The following is a 14,848-nucleotide window of genomic DNA, read 5'->3' as shown; positions in this document are numbered from 1 at the left end:
AAGCGACTCCCTCCATAAGCAAGAATGAGGTGGCCAAGAGATAAGCTCGTCACGAACAATTCAGTCTAGCCAAGAATGTGCGTCTCGTATCTGGACCGATCCGACGCACATCCACTATCCGCCCACGCTGTCCAGAGACTCCAGATAAGTCTTCGGGAGGGATCTCTGATCGGCTTGAATATGTCAGGACAGAAACAAGAACAGAAAGAATAGATGGAAAAAAAAAAAAAAAAGAAACCAACGACGGATGGCCATGAAGTGGCAGCCTGCGTCAGTGGCACCCATACCGCAGGGACCCAGAAGAGAGACAAATATAGTAAAAGCATGAGACCCGGTCGATCCACCCTCACCTTACTGGTGAAACACTGAAACTAGGCGCGTCTATCTTGCTCCTGCTGTTGGTCAGCGGCCTGTGGCATTTGGCATACGTAACGCACCCTTGTCTATTCGCAACAACAGGCAGTGCAACAGAACACAGGGAACACTGGTTTGACCCACCTCAGTCATCGTCGTCGCAGAGAGCTGTCCAAAATGGGCTGGGTTGGTTGCATTCTCCGTCCATTGGGGGCAGGAATGGTTGGCTGGGCCTTCTCTCGCTCGACCTGCTACCTACCTATACATAAGGTATCTCTGGATCTCTCTCGGTCTGAATCTTCAGACGATGTGAATCATACCAATGAGCATCCACCATGAGCCGTGAAAGCCACCCATCCACCGCTTAAAGCTTGGTTCTGGCTATCTCATATCGGACTCCAACGAAGCTTGCTGCAAATCAGACAGACTAAGTCTAGTACCTCGAACTAGTCGCCCATCGGATCTTTTGGCGGGTCGGACATCCTCCTGAATCCTTTCTTCATTTTCCTTTTGGTTTGATTTTATCTCATCGTGTGTCCACTTTGGAGGTCCGACCTCCTTTTTCCTGAAAGAAAATTCTATCCTGCGATGTGTGATGTTCCTTTCTTTCTTCAATCAATATTGAGTTCCTCTCAGTGATCAACCTTAACCTTGGGTTCCTGAAAAATTGGACGTGATTGCGGGGGGAAGTTGAGCTGGATGATCGGTGGTTATTCCAATAAGAAGCATCCATCCGCAAACGGTCGCCTGTCCAGACCTGTCGACGTCGACGTATTGCGCCAACCTACTCTGGCCTTCCTTACCTCAGCTTTGCCTCTCCGAACAACAATCAGCCGCTGAGTTGGCCCATCGTTGTTTCTTCTCTTTCCCTGTCCCCTCCCCACTTCTTCTTCTTCTCTTTTTCATTATATTATCTGGTTTCTTTCTTTGACTACCCTTGTCGTTCGTTTTCTCTGCGTCAGATTCTTTGGGTTGTTGGAGTGAGAAGGAAGGGTACTTACTATACGACCCGCTTACTACTTATACTTCACAACTTCCCAATTAAGCTCGGCTTGTATACCGACGGACTCGCTTGATTCCCCCCCCATCACTACGGTCGCTTCTCTTTTTTTTACAACACCATTACACACACCTGATCTGGTTCAAAGATCATGCCGTTCTTCAAGCAGCTGCGGCGTTCCAGACCGAGCTTTCGCACCACCAAGTCCGTGGAGTCGAAATCCAACGAATCTCATTCCAATGGTGAGATGACGTCGGGGCAGTCGTCGACCACCCTCGATACTTCCTCCTACAGCTCGGTGACCCCACCTTCCTCCATCAAACCCGATCGCTCGTCCCCAAACCTCCCGGCGCTTAATGAGTGCAACGACAACAATGCCAATGGCGCAGACCCTCCCGCAGTCACTCAACGACCTCCACTCCACACGACCCCGATGAAACGAAATAGCGTTGTGGTATGTGATCCCGATCGTCTCTGCTTCGTGTATCTTCCCGTACTGATCGGTGTCGTTTCCAATAGAATGGTAGCGTAATGTCGTCTAATGGTGCTAGCCGATCGCCCTCGTCATCTTCACCGTATGCCCCCAGGATTATCTCCATCTCGGACGGCTCGTGGGTAGGTTCTCGTCCCTTGCTATCCGTCCTGGCCTCTGGCATCTCGGTTTGATCAGCATGGGAGTGTGACGGGAATGGAGCTGACGATGGTCATTTCACAGGTACACCAAAAAGTGCTATTGCTCTACGGTCAGACCGGAGACCCCAGGCATCATCCGCTGGACGGAACCGTAACCGCCTATCACCACCAGGATAACTTCCCATCTGTCAGCTGGCCTGTCACCGCATCGCATTTCAAAGCGCTCGTCCATCTAGTCCCGGGTCCTAATCGATTACGTTTCGACTTTGTGTCGACCAAACTGTCCTCGGGGAGTGCACATCCAGCGATCCATTCCTCGTGGATCTGCATCAACTATCTCCCGTTGGACAGTGCCCCTCCACTGCACCTGGTTGTCTTGCTTGGGAAGGACTCGGAGGGGACCTTCGATGCGTCCCCGGAAAAGACGCAGCGGGAGGGACGTGGCCTGGACACTGCCATTCGGAAGTATCGCACGGCAGCGTATTTGTGGCAGGCATTTACCGGCGAACAAATGTTCCGCAACAATCTTGGACGGCGCTGTTTCCGTTTCGAAGAGGAGTGGCAGACCGGAACCCTCAGCCGTCGAGATGTGGCTAACGGGCAGATGCGGAACGAGGCGAAGGTCCACGTTGTTCGCACGGAGAAGACCGTCGCAGAGCTTCGAGATCTCAACATTGCGCAACAGTATGGCCCGGCCACACAAAAGGATGAATTATTCAAGATCGCCAGGGATGCCGTGCGGAACCACTTCCAGCCGCAACCGGGCCAGAAGCAGTATGTTTCCGTTTTACTGCTCGACTCGCACTGGGACACGGGGTCCCAAACCATCACCGGTCATGCCGCGTTAGGGTCAGATGGCGGCGATATCAAGATGGCCATCTTCGGCTCCCACAGTCTTCAGAGCTATCCTTGTAGCCTGGAGGAAGTGGTCGATGCCTTCTCGGACTGCAGTCGAACCAATACGGATTTCGTGGCAAATGACTGCGGGGAAGCGGGGTCTAACTGGGAGGCTGCAAACATCGGCATTGGAGCTCACCTGCATGAGGTCGGTCATCTCTTCGGATGCCCGCATCAAGAGTCGGGCATTATGCTTCGCGACTATGTCCGGCTCAATCGGACCTTCACCACCCGCGAGCCCTTCTCCACCCGGACCAAGGCCCAGGGGCTGAAACTGTCCCTGCCGCAGGATGAATGCTCTTGGCACCGTCTGGATGCCCTGCGGTTCCGCTTCCACCCCTGTTTCCGCCTTCCCACCGACGCGCCGGTGAGCTCGGACGACAGCGTTCAAGTCTGGCCTGTTGAGAATGGGAAAATCCTCATAACCGCCTCATCTGGGATTGCCTTCCTGGAGTTGTACGCGGAGGGTGACCAGGTTTGTCGCAGTTTTGTCGAGTACCTCAACACGGAATCAAGCCCCAACGGACTCCCGAAACAGGTCACCGTCACGGAGAGCGAACTACGCCAGCGGGTGTTTGGTGGGGAACGCGAAAAGAAGAAGCAGGTCAGGATGACCATCTTCTCAGGGGCCCTCGGCAGCCATACCGTGAACGCCTTGAGCGACTTGAAATCGAAGCGATCGGTCGTGAAGCTTCCCAAGGGCCATACCGGGTACAAGAGTAGTCAACTCGGCTTTTCGCAGATGGAAGGCAGCCACCCGGAACAGGTCATCCTGGACAGTGCCTTTGTGTCCACCAAGCTATTGACCTCCATCAAGGTTTACCACGGTGCGTCATTGGATGGGTTAGAATTCTTCTACGAAGATGCTACAAGTCAGCTCTTTGGGGGACGGGGAGGAAAGCCTGGTGGGGACGAGTTTGTGCTCGATACTCGGCGGGGTGAAATCTTACTTGGTTTCTACGTCCGGGCCGGTGCCTGGATCGATGGGATCGAAATTTTGACCAGCCTAGGGAGGAAGTCGGGGATCTATGGAAACGCCCATGGAGGCTCGGGGTATGTTTGATGCATTTGCCACGCTGCTTGCTGTCTCTCTAGTCTAACATGATTTCTAGACACACGTTGATCCCGCCTTTGGGGTATAAAGTGGCCGGGGTTTCCGGATCCTGTGGCCCATGGGTGGACGGGTTCTCACTAATAATTTCACACTGATTGGTTTCCGTCGTGATTTTGGATCTTCAAGATCTACACACGGCACCGACGCTGTTGATGCCCAGCTCATGGTATGAGAAATCAGGATCACCGAGCACGATCCTTGTGGACGGACACCAACATATTGGAATCTACAGCCACACTCACCACTGATCGTTGGATGATCCAAGGATCAGGCTATCTTTCATTCTTTTCTTTTGTTCAAGTCTCATCTGGTGAAGCAACACTCCCTCGCTAGCCAGATGTCACCGGATTGACCCAGGGTCTTGGGGTCTTGGAGCGATGGATATACCGGGAGGCGTCTATAGGACCAACTGGTACATATGATCTCGGATCATGGACGGTATTGTTTATATGATTTATCTTGTCTATGTAAAAAGGTGTTGAGGAGTTGCAAGAGGGTTGAACCCATTGGCGTGATTTTCAACTCGGGCGGAAGTTTACCGTGGTTTAAGCAGGACTTAGACAGGTATTTAATTGTGATTGATAGGAAGTTGTCAGACAACGTGATGGGAAGGCTTAGATACCTACTACAGTAGTAACAGTATATGAAGTCGCTACTTAGATCTAGCAATCTCCCGACGCACGAGAAAAGATAAAATAGCGATAATCCGCTACTCAAAAGACAGTGCCACTGAAGGCAGATCTCTACTACGCAAAAACATACTGTACATCACGAAATCAATCAACCAAATAACCCATCCCGTAGTCTATCTACCAGGCCTGAGCATGCAATGAGCAAAAGCTTAAAAACACACCTCCACATGATTATCTATTTCATCCTTTCCCGATCCGTTCCATTATCGTCCTATATCACCCCCTACTATTGGTGTCGACAGATAAGAAGGTCGATAGATAGATAGATACGTTGTGTGTGGGTGTTTACCCGATGAATACCCATCTCCCGGTGCATAGTACCGATTAGATATATATCTGTACACCACAGAAATGAAAGAGAGAGAAAAGGCGTGCTTATTGTGTAATGGGGGGTGTGGACGAATATATCTGACATTGGTGGTAGGACTTGGAGAGGAATATTATTATTATTATTATTGTTATTATTGGGGTACGTATGCCCTTTTGAATGAGGGGATGCGGGATGCTGGATGCTATGACGGGCCTAAAGAGATGGATGCTGGTTATTGTGGATGGTAGTGAGCCTATGGGCTATAGGTATATACGTTTTGGTTGGTTAAGTAAGGTGAGTACAATTCAGTTATTTGGTTTAGGTACGGTCGGAGGTATGATCTGAGTGGTGGGTGGGTAGGTGGTAGCACGGTGGTAAGCTAAGGTACCACCACCCAAAGAAGGAAGAATAGAAACTAAGGGAGAAAAGACGGGACGCGCAATCGAGGAGAGTCTACAAAGGATGTGGACGATGATATCATGATAGAATGGAGATGGGGGGGGGAAGAAGAGACACGGGAAGACGAAACGGGAAGAACACCGATGAATAATGAGGATTCAATACTCCAATCGGGATATGAAACAAAAGCCTCGCAAGCACGGGCTCTGAACATTATTATTCAGATTGTATTAAACCATACATATTTCATCATATGGTGGGACTGGACTGGAGGTGATTCTTAGTCAGGTGGCGAACTGCGAGTCCGGGGGTTGTGGATGAAAGAGAGCACGCGTGTAACAGCTGGCGCAGTTACGGATACTCCGGATACTCCAGGGGACAGTGCGAGTAGAGGTTATCATTGGGGGAGGGGGTTGGAATCTTGGATGACTGATGGTGACAGGAGGTCGGGAGTGTGTGTATATCACATCACATCTTTACTGCTCTGGATTGTTGGCTTATGGTATCCCTGTAAGGTTGGAGCTGCTAGTCGTAGCTAGGTGCTTGGGTGCTACCTACAACCTTCTACATGCGGAAGTGGGCGTGTATTGCCCAGCATTTGCGTGCTGTAACTTGTGGGGTAGATATGGGTTGTAGTTCTGTAGATCTGATCCTCATTGGTATCATCTTTTATGGAGTAACTAGGGAGTGTGTTGTCTTGTGTCAGATGGCTGTATATTGTTGGATACGGAAGGGTAAAAGATATCTCCACAACATATGGAATGGAATAGATAACTCCCACGTCAGTCTACAGAATTCTGTACTGCACGAGTCGTGTCCAGCATGTACCTTGCGCAACGATACCAGGGAACTGACTCGGCCCTGTGATGGCAAAGAACCAAAAAACAAAAACGCCATTACGCCATAATGACATAACCCGTATACCAACAATTGAAGCCGAGATTGTGGGCATCCCGAAGATAACTGATATTCCCAGAAGCTTCCCACCTAGTCATCCACAATCCACATCCCATCTCCCAGAGTCCATATCTCCAAAGCAAACCCTGTGAACAGTGGATCTGGACCAAGCGAAGCTAAGCCACTCTCACGCCCGTGGGTATGGGGCCCCTATGGGCCCATGTCCATCAACCTACTCTCCTCAACGAGTCAACATACTACAAAACGAAGAGCAAAATAAACAGTGGACTAGACCCATTGTAATCGATAAGTGATGGGGAAAGGACTATTTTTCCGGCCCCTAAGCCGTGTCTCTCATTTGCGGGACTTTATACCGGAGCCCGTGTCCGCGTGCCCAGTACGGACTCGGAGTACCCAGTAAACCCCCCGCAGGTACCAGGTACTTGGGGCACACTTTATCGGTTATGGATTGGCGCGGGACTGTTCTTGTCGGTCTAGCTACTAGAGTCAGCTAGCTACCTACGCTCCAGCCTTTGACCTTTCCTGAGACAAGTGACCCCCCCCCGTACCCGGGGACCAGGTACTCTACCGCCCTATCAAGCCTCGAGGAATGTGTCTCCCCAGTTCGCCACTTGATGGTCCCAGATTACCTAATTGGGTGTCTGGTTTTAAGTTATCGCCTTTATACTTTGGTATCATGGTGTATTGCCGAGGTTGTAGCGACAGGTGTTTTTATGGCTTGGTGGCTTGACGCCGTCGACGTTGTTTGTCCGCAATTATTCTCCATGGTTGTTTATTCGTTGAGGATGTGACACGGAGTGGGTTGTGCTGTATGTTATATTTCATGTATTATTTGAGTATGATACACCATGGTTACCGTCAATACACCTCAGACACGACCTGTATACAAAATATCGAAGCACATATCAACAATGCTCCCGAAACCGAGCGTAGAAACAAAAAAAAGCCAACCAGCAGTCACCACCTGACCCTCCTCATCAAATAACAGCCTTGCGCTCTCGGCACAACGAACGACGGAGGGCGCAAGGGCCACAGGGGGTGCGGGTGGTGAGGATCGAGTGGCCGATATGACACCGGGAGCAGGACCCGATGGCCGCTCATTCGATGTCTGAAAGCCGCGCCCCCCTGCTCTTAATCAATCTGCATTGCTTGTGATCCTTTCATTCTGCAGCGGTGGACTAACCGCGTTGCTTGGGGCTCCAGGGATGCTCGGAGCACTGATGTTTTTGGTTTATATGTGATGGTTATCATCGCGCCATTCTGTTGTGGCTGGTTATCAATATATTGTGATTGGTGAGGCTTGTCCAATCAGTGATTCTAGTAGATTATTGCTCCTTGTGGATTGGAGGGCAGCTCAGGCTAAGGTTTGATACTATGGAGGTTAGTACTACATTATATTGGGTAAAGTATGTGTATTGTATGAAAGTGGCGAATGCGTCTTGAAAACCCTGCAGGGTTTAGTAGAGTATAGTTTAGTACCCCGTATGTTTTCCCCCTTATCTTTCCACCACAAGGAAGAAAAATAACAAAATCGCCCGAATCTCGACTCGAGACTCTCCAAAATACTCTACTCCCCATGAAGAAGACCCTTCTCCACGAAATCCATCCTCGGGATTTGAATTGCAGAACAAGCATAGAATAATCACCATCCATAACCGTGGTTCAACCCATTCCCTGAATGGGTATGTTTTAAGCCTGGGAAAGCCACAATCCATTGCCGATGCAGATAATGGAGCCCCCCTCCCCACCTGACCTCCCTTATCGAGTAACGACGAATAGAAAAGGACGGAGGACGGTGGACGGTGGACGACTATTGTGTGGTGGCTTCAATAGTTCCTAATTTAGGTACGGGTCCTGGGCTTGCATTTTTTTTTTTTTTTTTTTTTTGCCAAGCCGGTGGTTGTGCTTCGCTACCGTTGTTGGGGGAGGTCTATGCTGGGCTGGACTGGACTGTGATTCACTTTGCCTGGTTATATGGATGGGAGTGCTGTACTGGGGTTATGGATGGGGTAGATTCACTGTATAATGGGTTTTTTTTAGCGAGCTGTTTTGAGACAGGGACTGGCCAAGGGTGTTTTATTCAAGCACCTGGGGACACAGATACAGATCCTGACTCATGCTATAACCAAAACGCATACACCACACGCAAGGAGAATCACCCCGCATGGTGATAAGGCTGAGACGTAATCTAAACTGTCTTAGGTCAAGAGAAAAAAAGGGAAGGGGAAAAAAAACGGCATTGTGACGCAAGGCCTGAGACGCACGGCGACAAAGCTCAACACTACTTTAGGTATCTAGGTTTTAGCTCAGGTCAGATCCAGCCCAGTGGATCGATCATTGGGGGACCCTGTCAACGCCCGCCCCGTCGAAGCTTTGCCTTGTCGCGCCTTAGCGATGCCGAGGCACGCTCGCCTGTTGAACAGCTTCCTGGTTTTGAGGAAGAGAGGAAGAAAACTCACCGGGGGAAAGGAGGCCCAATCGATACTAGTTGGAATGTTATATCTGGCACTGTCGCAGTTGTAAACTTGAATTTTGAGTCTTGACCACGGGCGACGTTAACCACGGATGATAAGTAAATCGGCTTTCGACTGGCGACAAGCGATTGCGCCATTGTTTGCTACGCATTTCAATTCATCTCGCATTTCACTACTTTGACAGATCAAGCCCCTTGCATATTTGATTATGTAGAACGGAGAGGTGGTCATCGGGGATGTGCTGGCAGTATAATCGCAACACACTTTCTCAATTAGGTTCGCTGTTAACATGCCGATCTCACTGCCCCATTGCGGTGCTCAATTCTATGTAGATCAGCCGAAAGACCGGTGTCGAGATCCGGGCCACGGGGATCAATCCACGGGCGGAGACGTAAACGGCTTCCATTGTTTGAAAGCGTCATGTTGGGTTTCCGTCGGTAGCTCCTTACAAGTAATGGATGTTAGGCCTGGCCAGATAATGGTGGCGTATATCCATCGCTTAAGTGGTGTTGTACATCGGATGATAAGTCGGTTCTGGACTGATGAGACTCGCCACTTGAGCATATTGTTCGTTCGTCCGTCCCTTCGCATGACGACATTGCATTCCATCCACCGTCCCACACCCCACTCTCCCATCCGATGATTGACATCAGAAATCTGAGGATCCAGGCCCATACATCCAGACCCTGGACCTAGTTAAGAGTCTGCGTAGTGCGTACCAGAGTACAGTCTGGGGCTGTGCTTCATGGAAACCAGCCCACCAGTCGGATAAACAGCCACGTGATGAACCGAGGCGCTAAGCGGGCCGTTTACGGCCTGAGGTGTCAAAAGCCCACCTTAGGTAAGGGCAGCTGGTAGATCGCTGGCTTTTGATTGGCGGACTATTGTTCCAGCAATGGCGCTGGTGGGCTGCGTACCTCAGTCAACAATTCACTAGGCCTAATGAGTATGGGTTCCGACAGCTGGGTCCACATATGGGTATGATCCTACGCCTAGGTACCAAGGTACACGGGTGCCTTGTATGGGCGGCTGTATTTTTGGTTAACGGTGAGATACATTGGGACTTGTAGAAACAACGGCTTCGATTACCTTTGGGTATGGTGGGGATATATGCTTCGCATATTGTCTGACGTAGTGTGTAGAGGAGTTTACCTTGTATGATCGTTATCATGCAGAAGGAATCTAGGAGGCATTAGCTGGGGACGCTGATGTCAGTCGATATCACACTATTTTGAACGATAGTATACATGCGCAGAAAATATTCTCGTGTGGGGTTAGGGGCTGTTGCTTATCATTCCTCCCTAGATAGTAGGCATCATTTTATAAATGTCAATTTACACATCCTATCCATCATACTATACATGATTACAATTCCTTGTTCCAAATCACTTTGGTTTCTAGCACACCTGAGATAGACTCAATTGATATCCCAGGGACCTACACTTTCATGCTCTATCAACAATTAGTTATGGATTGGTTAACCAGTAGCATGCTTGAGTCTAGAAATGATGTAAGGTAGATGTTGATACGAGAAAGGTATGGGCCAATACATCAATACTGGTACCGGTACCGATGTATTTTTGATCAACTACAATGCTATCGGACAGGGAGCTCCACCTCCGGACCCAAGGTTAGTATTATCGCAGTCCAGCCCGACATGATAACAGAATAGACTCTTTCTCGAAGTTCATGCATAATACTCGGTCTTTCTAGAACAGTAGATAAATAAACAAATAAACAAATAGAAATACATTAGAATAACGTAAATAAAATGAAGTCACTGGATCCAGACAAAAAAGAATGAATAAAATACACCGATTAAAGGTGATATAATAAATAAATAAAAAATAGAAATAATAAAATAAAAAAGCATCCTTTCGGGTGATAGCCATGTCATATTTTTTTTTCCTCTACAGTTTCTTCCCTACTTTTCTATTCTTTTTCTTTCTTTTTCTATTCTGATTCTGATTTTTTGTTTCTTTCCTTTTGATTCGTTTTTCAGTATTGTTTCTTGCGTCAATAAATTAACAGTTTTCTTGCACGTCATTACGCCCCCCCCATGTGGCCCCTTTCTCTTTCTCTTTCTATATTAATAACAGGACTATCACATTCCTCCTGGACAAATTTTCCGAGTAGAAGATTCTTAATTATTGCTGGGACCGCTGTCTGCCTCGACCTTGCATTACTCTAAGTTTCCACTGTCTTTTTGCTCCTCCACATTTCACCCTTTCCCCCTCTCATATTCCAATATTATTGGGGGCTTCTCTCTCCATTGGGCTTCCCCCCCTCCATCAGTCATCCATTCTCCCTGAACCACCGTTTTCCCCCTCTTTCCTACTTACTCTCCAAGATTCGTCTGTGATCTTCCTTCAACCATCCTGCCCCATACTTATCCATTCCTTATCCGCCTATTATCATCTTTATTTATTGATTTAATTTTTGATTATTTCCCAACGCCCAGCGAAATAATTAATTTTTATATCATACTTCATTGAGTTACTACATTGGACTTAAGAACCCACTTCCCACTTCTTTTTGCCTCGCATCATACTCGATTATCTCAGTCACTGAAGTTCTCACCACCACATACATTCGAAAGCTTCCAACCTCACAACCTCCACGGGAAGAACATTTCTACCATTTGATCTTGAGAGACAAGTCTCATACGTGATTGTCCGCCTTCTGATAACGATTTGAGTGGGGCCATATTGGTTATCTCGATCGCAACTGTTGGGACTTGAAAGCAGGACACGCCTGATTTCGATCAACGAACAATTCACGTCGTATCCAGAAATCCTACCGCTAGTTACTCATTGCCGGTCCGGATGTTTTGCAAATCTTCGACTTAACCAACCTCTCAATTTCCCCGTTTCTGACGGCGTCGCCGACACTGGGCACCTTTTCCCCAGAAGATAATGTTTCGCAACCGGTAAGTTGTCGAATTCACTCCCCCGTTTCATTGCTTGGCTCAAGGTCTGACGGCTAGGATTTCCCAACATAGAAACAATACTCAGAAGCCAGACGAGGAGCTCATTAATCGTTTCCAAAGGACATTCGCCGGCATCGTTCCAGGGCCGAGCAGCAATGTCAGTCCCTACAACCAAAGCCCGGCGGGACCTATTACACCAGCAAGGTATCTTTCCATTTCTACTACTATCTTGTCCCTGGTTTATTCTTGTTGTATCTTCGGCAATCTTGTATTAATCTCCTTTGGCTTTCGCCCTCGTTAAAGCTATCTCGAACTAAACCTTGCTTGGACCACAGTGCTAATTTCTATCCATCTTCAGGCTCAGCATGGAGAGCACCATGAAATTTGACGAAAACACACCCCACGCCGCGCAGATGGCCCAGTCATACATCGACCCGAACGCTCTGACGTTTATGAATCCTTTGCAGCAGGCACATGGCTACTACACACCAAACTCGGGCGGGATCGGTGCGGCGTATCATAACCAAGCGGGCGACCTGCACACTCCCACCATGGGCCTGAGCATGATGACACCCTTGTCTTTACCTCAGCAGATCGTCGGCGCATCCATCAACCCTGACGGGACCGGAATCCCTATGAATCAATTTGATCAAAATTTCATGGCGCCCCAGTTCCAGAACCAACATCCGTACGCGCCATCTCAACCGTCATTCGCGCCCGCTACGTTTATACACCGAGATTCCGGATATGATGGCATGGACGAGTCTGAGGAAATCTCCTTGAATGATATGGATATGCAGAGGAATCTTTCTCCGCACATGGTCGCTCCCTCGATGCAGGATGCAAGTTATGGATTGGGATCCCAGGACCCAGCTGAAAAGTAAGTCATACTTAAATGACACCTTCATATATACCTGTTCCGTGTCTCACAAGTTCTAATCAATCTCCAGGTTCCGTTACCATGTCACATTGCGAGCTCCGACCGCTATGGTCAAGGACAAGAGTGAAATCCCTGTGTCATACCTCAACAAGGGCCAAGCCTACTCCGTCTTCGTTACCGATACAGCGCCGCCATCAGCGACCACACAGCCAGTGAGATACCGTACCTTCATCCGCGTCTCGTTCCAAGAAGAAGAACAGAGGAAGAAGCCAGCCTCTTGCTGGCAACTGTGGAAAGAAGGCCGAGGAACCAATGAGGCGCATCAACGGGGCGGTAAACTCCAGGCAGTGGAATATGTGGACCCAATCCAGGGGGGTTCTGAAGAATACAAGAACCGACAGATCCAAGTGGAGAGCTCCTCTTTCGATGGATTCTGTGTCACATGGACCGCAAACCCGGCGATGGGATCATCGAACTGTGCGATCTCCGTCCGATTCAACTTCCTTTCCACGGACTTTAGCCATTCTAAGGGCGTGAAGGGAATCCCAGTCAGGCTATGTGCTAAGACTGAGATGGTCCCCAACAATACTGATACGCCTTCCGAAAACCCTGCAGAGGTGTGCTACTGCCAAGTTAAGTTATTCCGGGATCATGGAGCCGAGCGAAAACTGTCGAACGATGTCTCCCACGTCAAAAAGTCGATCGAAAAGCTGCGACAGCAAATTGCTCAGGCTGAAATGGGGGCCGGAAATTACGGCAAACGCAAGCGTGCCAATGCTCCGTTAACACTCAAGAACCCGGATCCTCGCCCCACCAAGATCACCAAGCACAAGCGAACATGGTCCATGAGTTCTCAGGATGGATCCGACAGGATGTCAATTGAAGATGACCTCCGTGTCAAACTGGCAGCGATGCAAGAGATGTTCACCTCTACCGCGCCCGTGAGTATCCTCGCACTGCGAGGTGACGACGAAGATGATCCGGACTTGTTCCCCGTTGAACTTCCCGAAGCGCGCAACTTCATCAAGAAAGATGGTGTTAGCAAAGCTCGGTCCAATGGGGGTGGAACCCCATCCTCGTTCCAGGCCTTGTCTCCATCAACGAGCGCGATGTCGCTGAATTCGCCAGTCGCAGCCCTACAGCGACCGTCGAGTGTGTTTTACGACTCCGGGTACGCCGGGAACGCGTCTTCGGAGAATTCGCGGCCGGGCTCCGGGATGCATGGAGAAACACCCCTCTTGAATCACCCAGTCAAGATACAGAAACCCGCCAGTGGAGAGGCCAATGGCCCCATGGGTTACATCGAGGCCGTCGACATTGATCCGACGTACAGGCCGCCCGCGGAACAACGCCCCAAACCTAGTAAGCTTTGATAATACCCTCACAGACCTGGACAATGCTAACAGTTCTATAGTTGCATGCTTCTATATTCGCTTCCCGCGAAACGACCAGGACGACTATTACCGCGCAGTATACTTGACCGAGCGCACCGTCCGAGACCTCATCGAGAAGATCTCAAAGAAGCAGCAGACTCTTGATCCTCAGAAAATCGTCCGCGTTCTACGTATCAATCAGAACGGGTTGAAGATCATGGTCGACGACGACGTCGTTCGGGAACTTCCCGAAGGTCAAGACATGGTCGTTGAATTCTCCGAGACATCCCCTTTCGAAAGCTCGATCCCCAGCCCGGGGGCCCCAAGCCCAGCGGTTGAGGTCAAGTTGAGCTACTAATTAATGTCTTTGACATCTTTCTTTTCTTTACTTTTTCTTTTTTCTTTTTTCTTTTTTCTTTTTTCTTTTTTCTTTTTTCTTTTTTTCTTTTTTTTATTGGGTATCTTCATTTCAGTCTCAGCATGTGCTTTTTTTTTTTATCATTTGGAGCAAGTGACTGTTCTCCTGGGTGGTATTATGCTAATTAATCGGCGCCTGGTGCGTGGTGTAAGAGGTCCGGAAAAGAGTCCTTTTTTTTTTTTTTCCTTCATTCATCAGGAGTTCGGGTGGTGCACTGCTTGGGACTTTGGTTGCGGGGATAATACACGAGTCTCCGTTCAATGATACCCTGTTGTTATATGCGTCTGTTTTTTGTCTTTTTCTTTTCTGTTTTTCTTCTTCTTTCTTCGTCTTGGGGTTACCCCTCCCCATCTTACCTTTTTTCTTTTATATTCATTCACCTTGTGCCATATCTCTACGATATTCTGGATATGGTACAGGGTGTTGAGATACACGATCGACAACTTCATTATTTTCT

The 14,848-nt window shown here is 48.9% G+C and overlaps 3 protein-coding genes across 3 annotated transcripts; 2 read left to right on the top strand and 1 right to left on the bottom strand.

Moving 5' to 3' along the window:
* Nucleotides 1-1,505: 1,505 nt before the first annotated feature.
* P168DRAFT_228627 (zinc metalloproteinase family protein) lies at nt 1,506-4,093 on the top strand (the record flags this gene model as incomplete). Its single annotated transcript, XM_024833140.1, has 4 exons — nt 1,506-1,808; nt 1,874-1,969; nt 2,070-3,937; nt 3,997-4,093. The coding sequence occupies 4 exons, from the start codon at nt 1,506-1,508 to the stop codon at nt 4,091-4,093; spliced, it is 2,364 nt and encodes a 787-aa protein (XP_024696683.1).
* Nucleotides 4,094-7,750: 3,657 nt separating this feature from the next.
* On the bottom strand, nt 7,751-8,201 carry P168DRAFT_286245 (uncharacterized protein). The gene has a single exon (XM_024836311.1). The coding sequence runs from the start codon at nt 8,030-8,032 to the stop codon at nt 7,814-7,816; it is 219 nt and encodes a 72-aa protein (XP_024696682.1). The 5' UTR covers nt 8,033-8,201; the 3' UTR covers nt 7,751-7,813.
* A 3,505-nt stretch (nt 8,202-11,706) lies between these two features.
* Nucleotides 11,707-14,331, top strand: P168DRAFT_277718 (grainyhead-like protein; the record flags this gene model as incomplete). Its single annotated transcript, XM_024835625.1, has 5 exons — nt 11,707-11,720; nt 11,793-11,924; nt 12,079-12,600; nt 12,671-13,962; nt 14,015-14,331. 5 exons carry the CDS (start codon nt 11,707-11,709, stop codon nt 14,329-14,331), a joined length of 2,277 nt encoding a protein of 758 aa, XP_024696681.1.
* Between the last annotated feature and the right edge of the window lie 517 nt (nt 14,332-14,848).

This window comes from Aspergillus campestris, assembly GCF_002847485.1.
Source record: "Aspergillus campestris IBT 28561 chromosome Unknown P168scaffold_1, whole genome shotgun sequence".
Classification (NCBI taxonomy): Eukaryota; Fungi; Ascomycota; class Eurotiomycetes; order Eurotiales; family Aspergillaceae; genus Aspergillus; species Aspergillus campestris.
The sequence above is the reverse complement of the archived record's forward strand: the minus strand, read 5'-3'. Positions and strand labels throughout refer to the sequence as shown.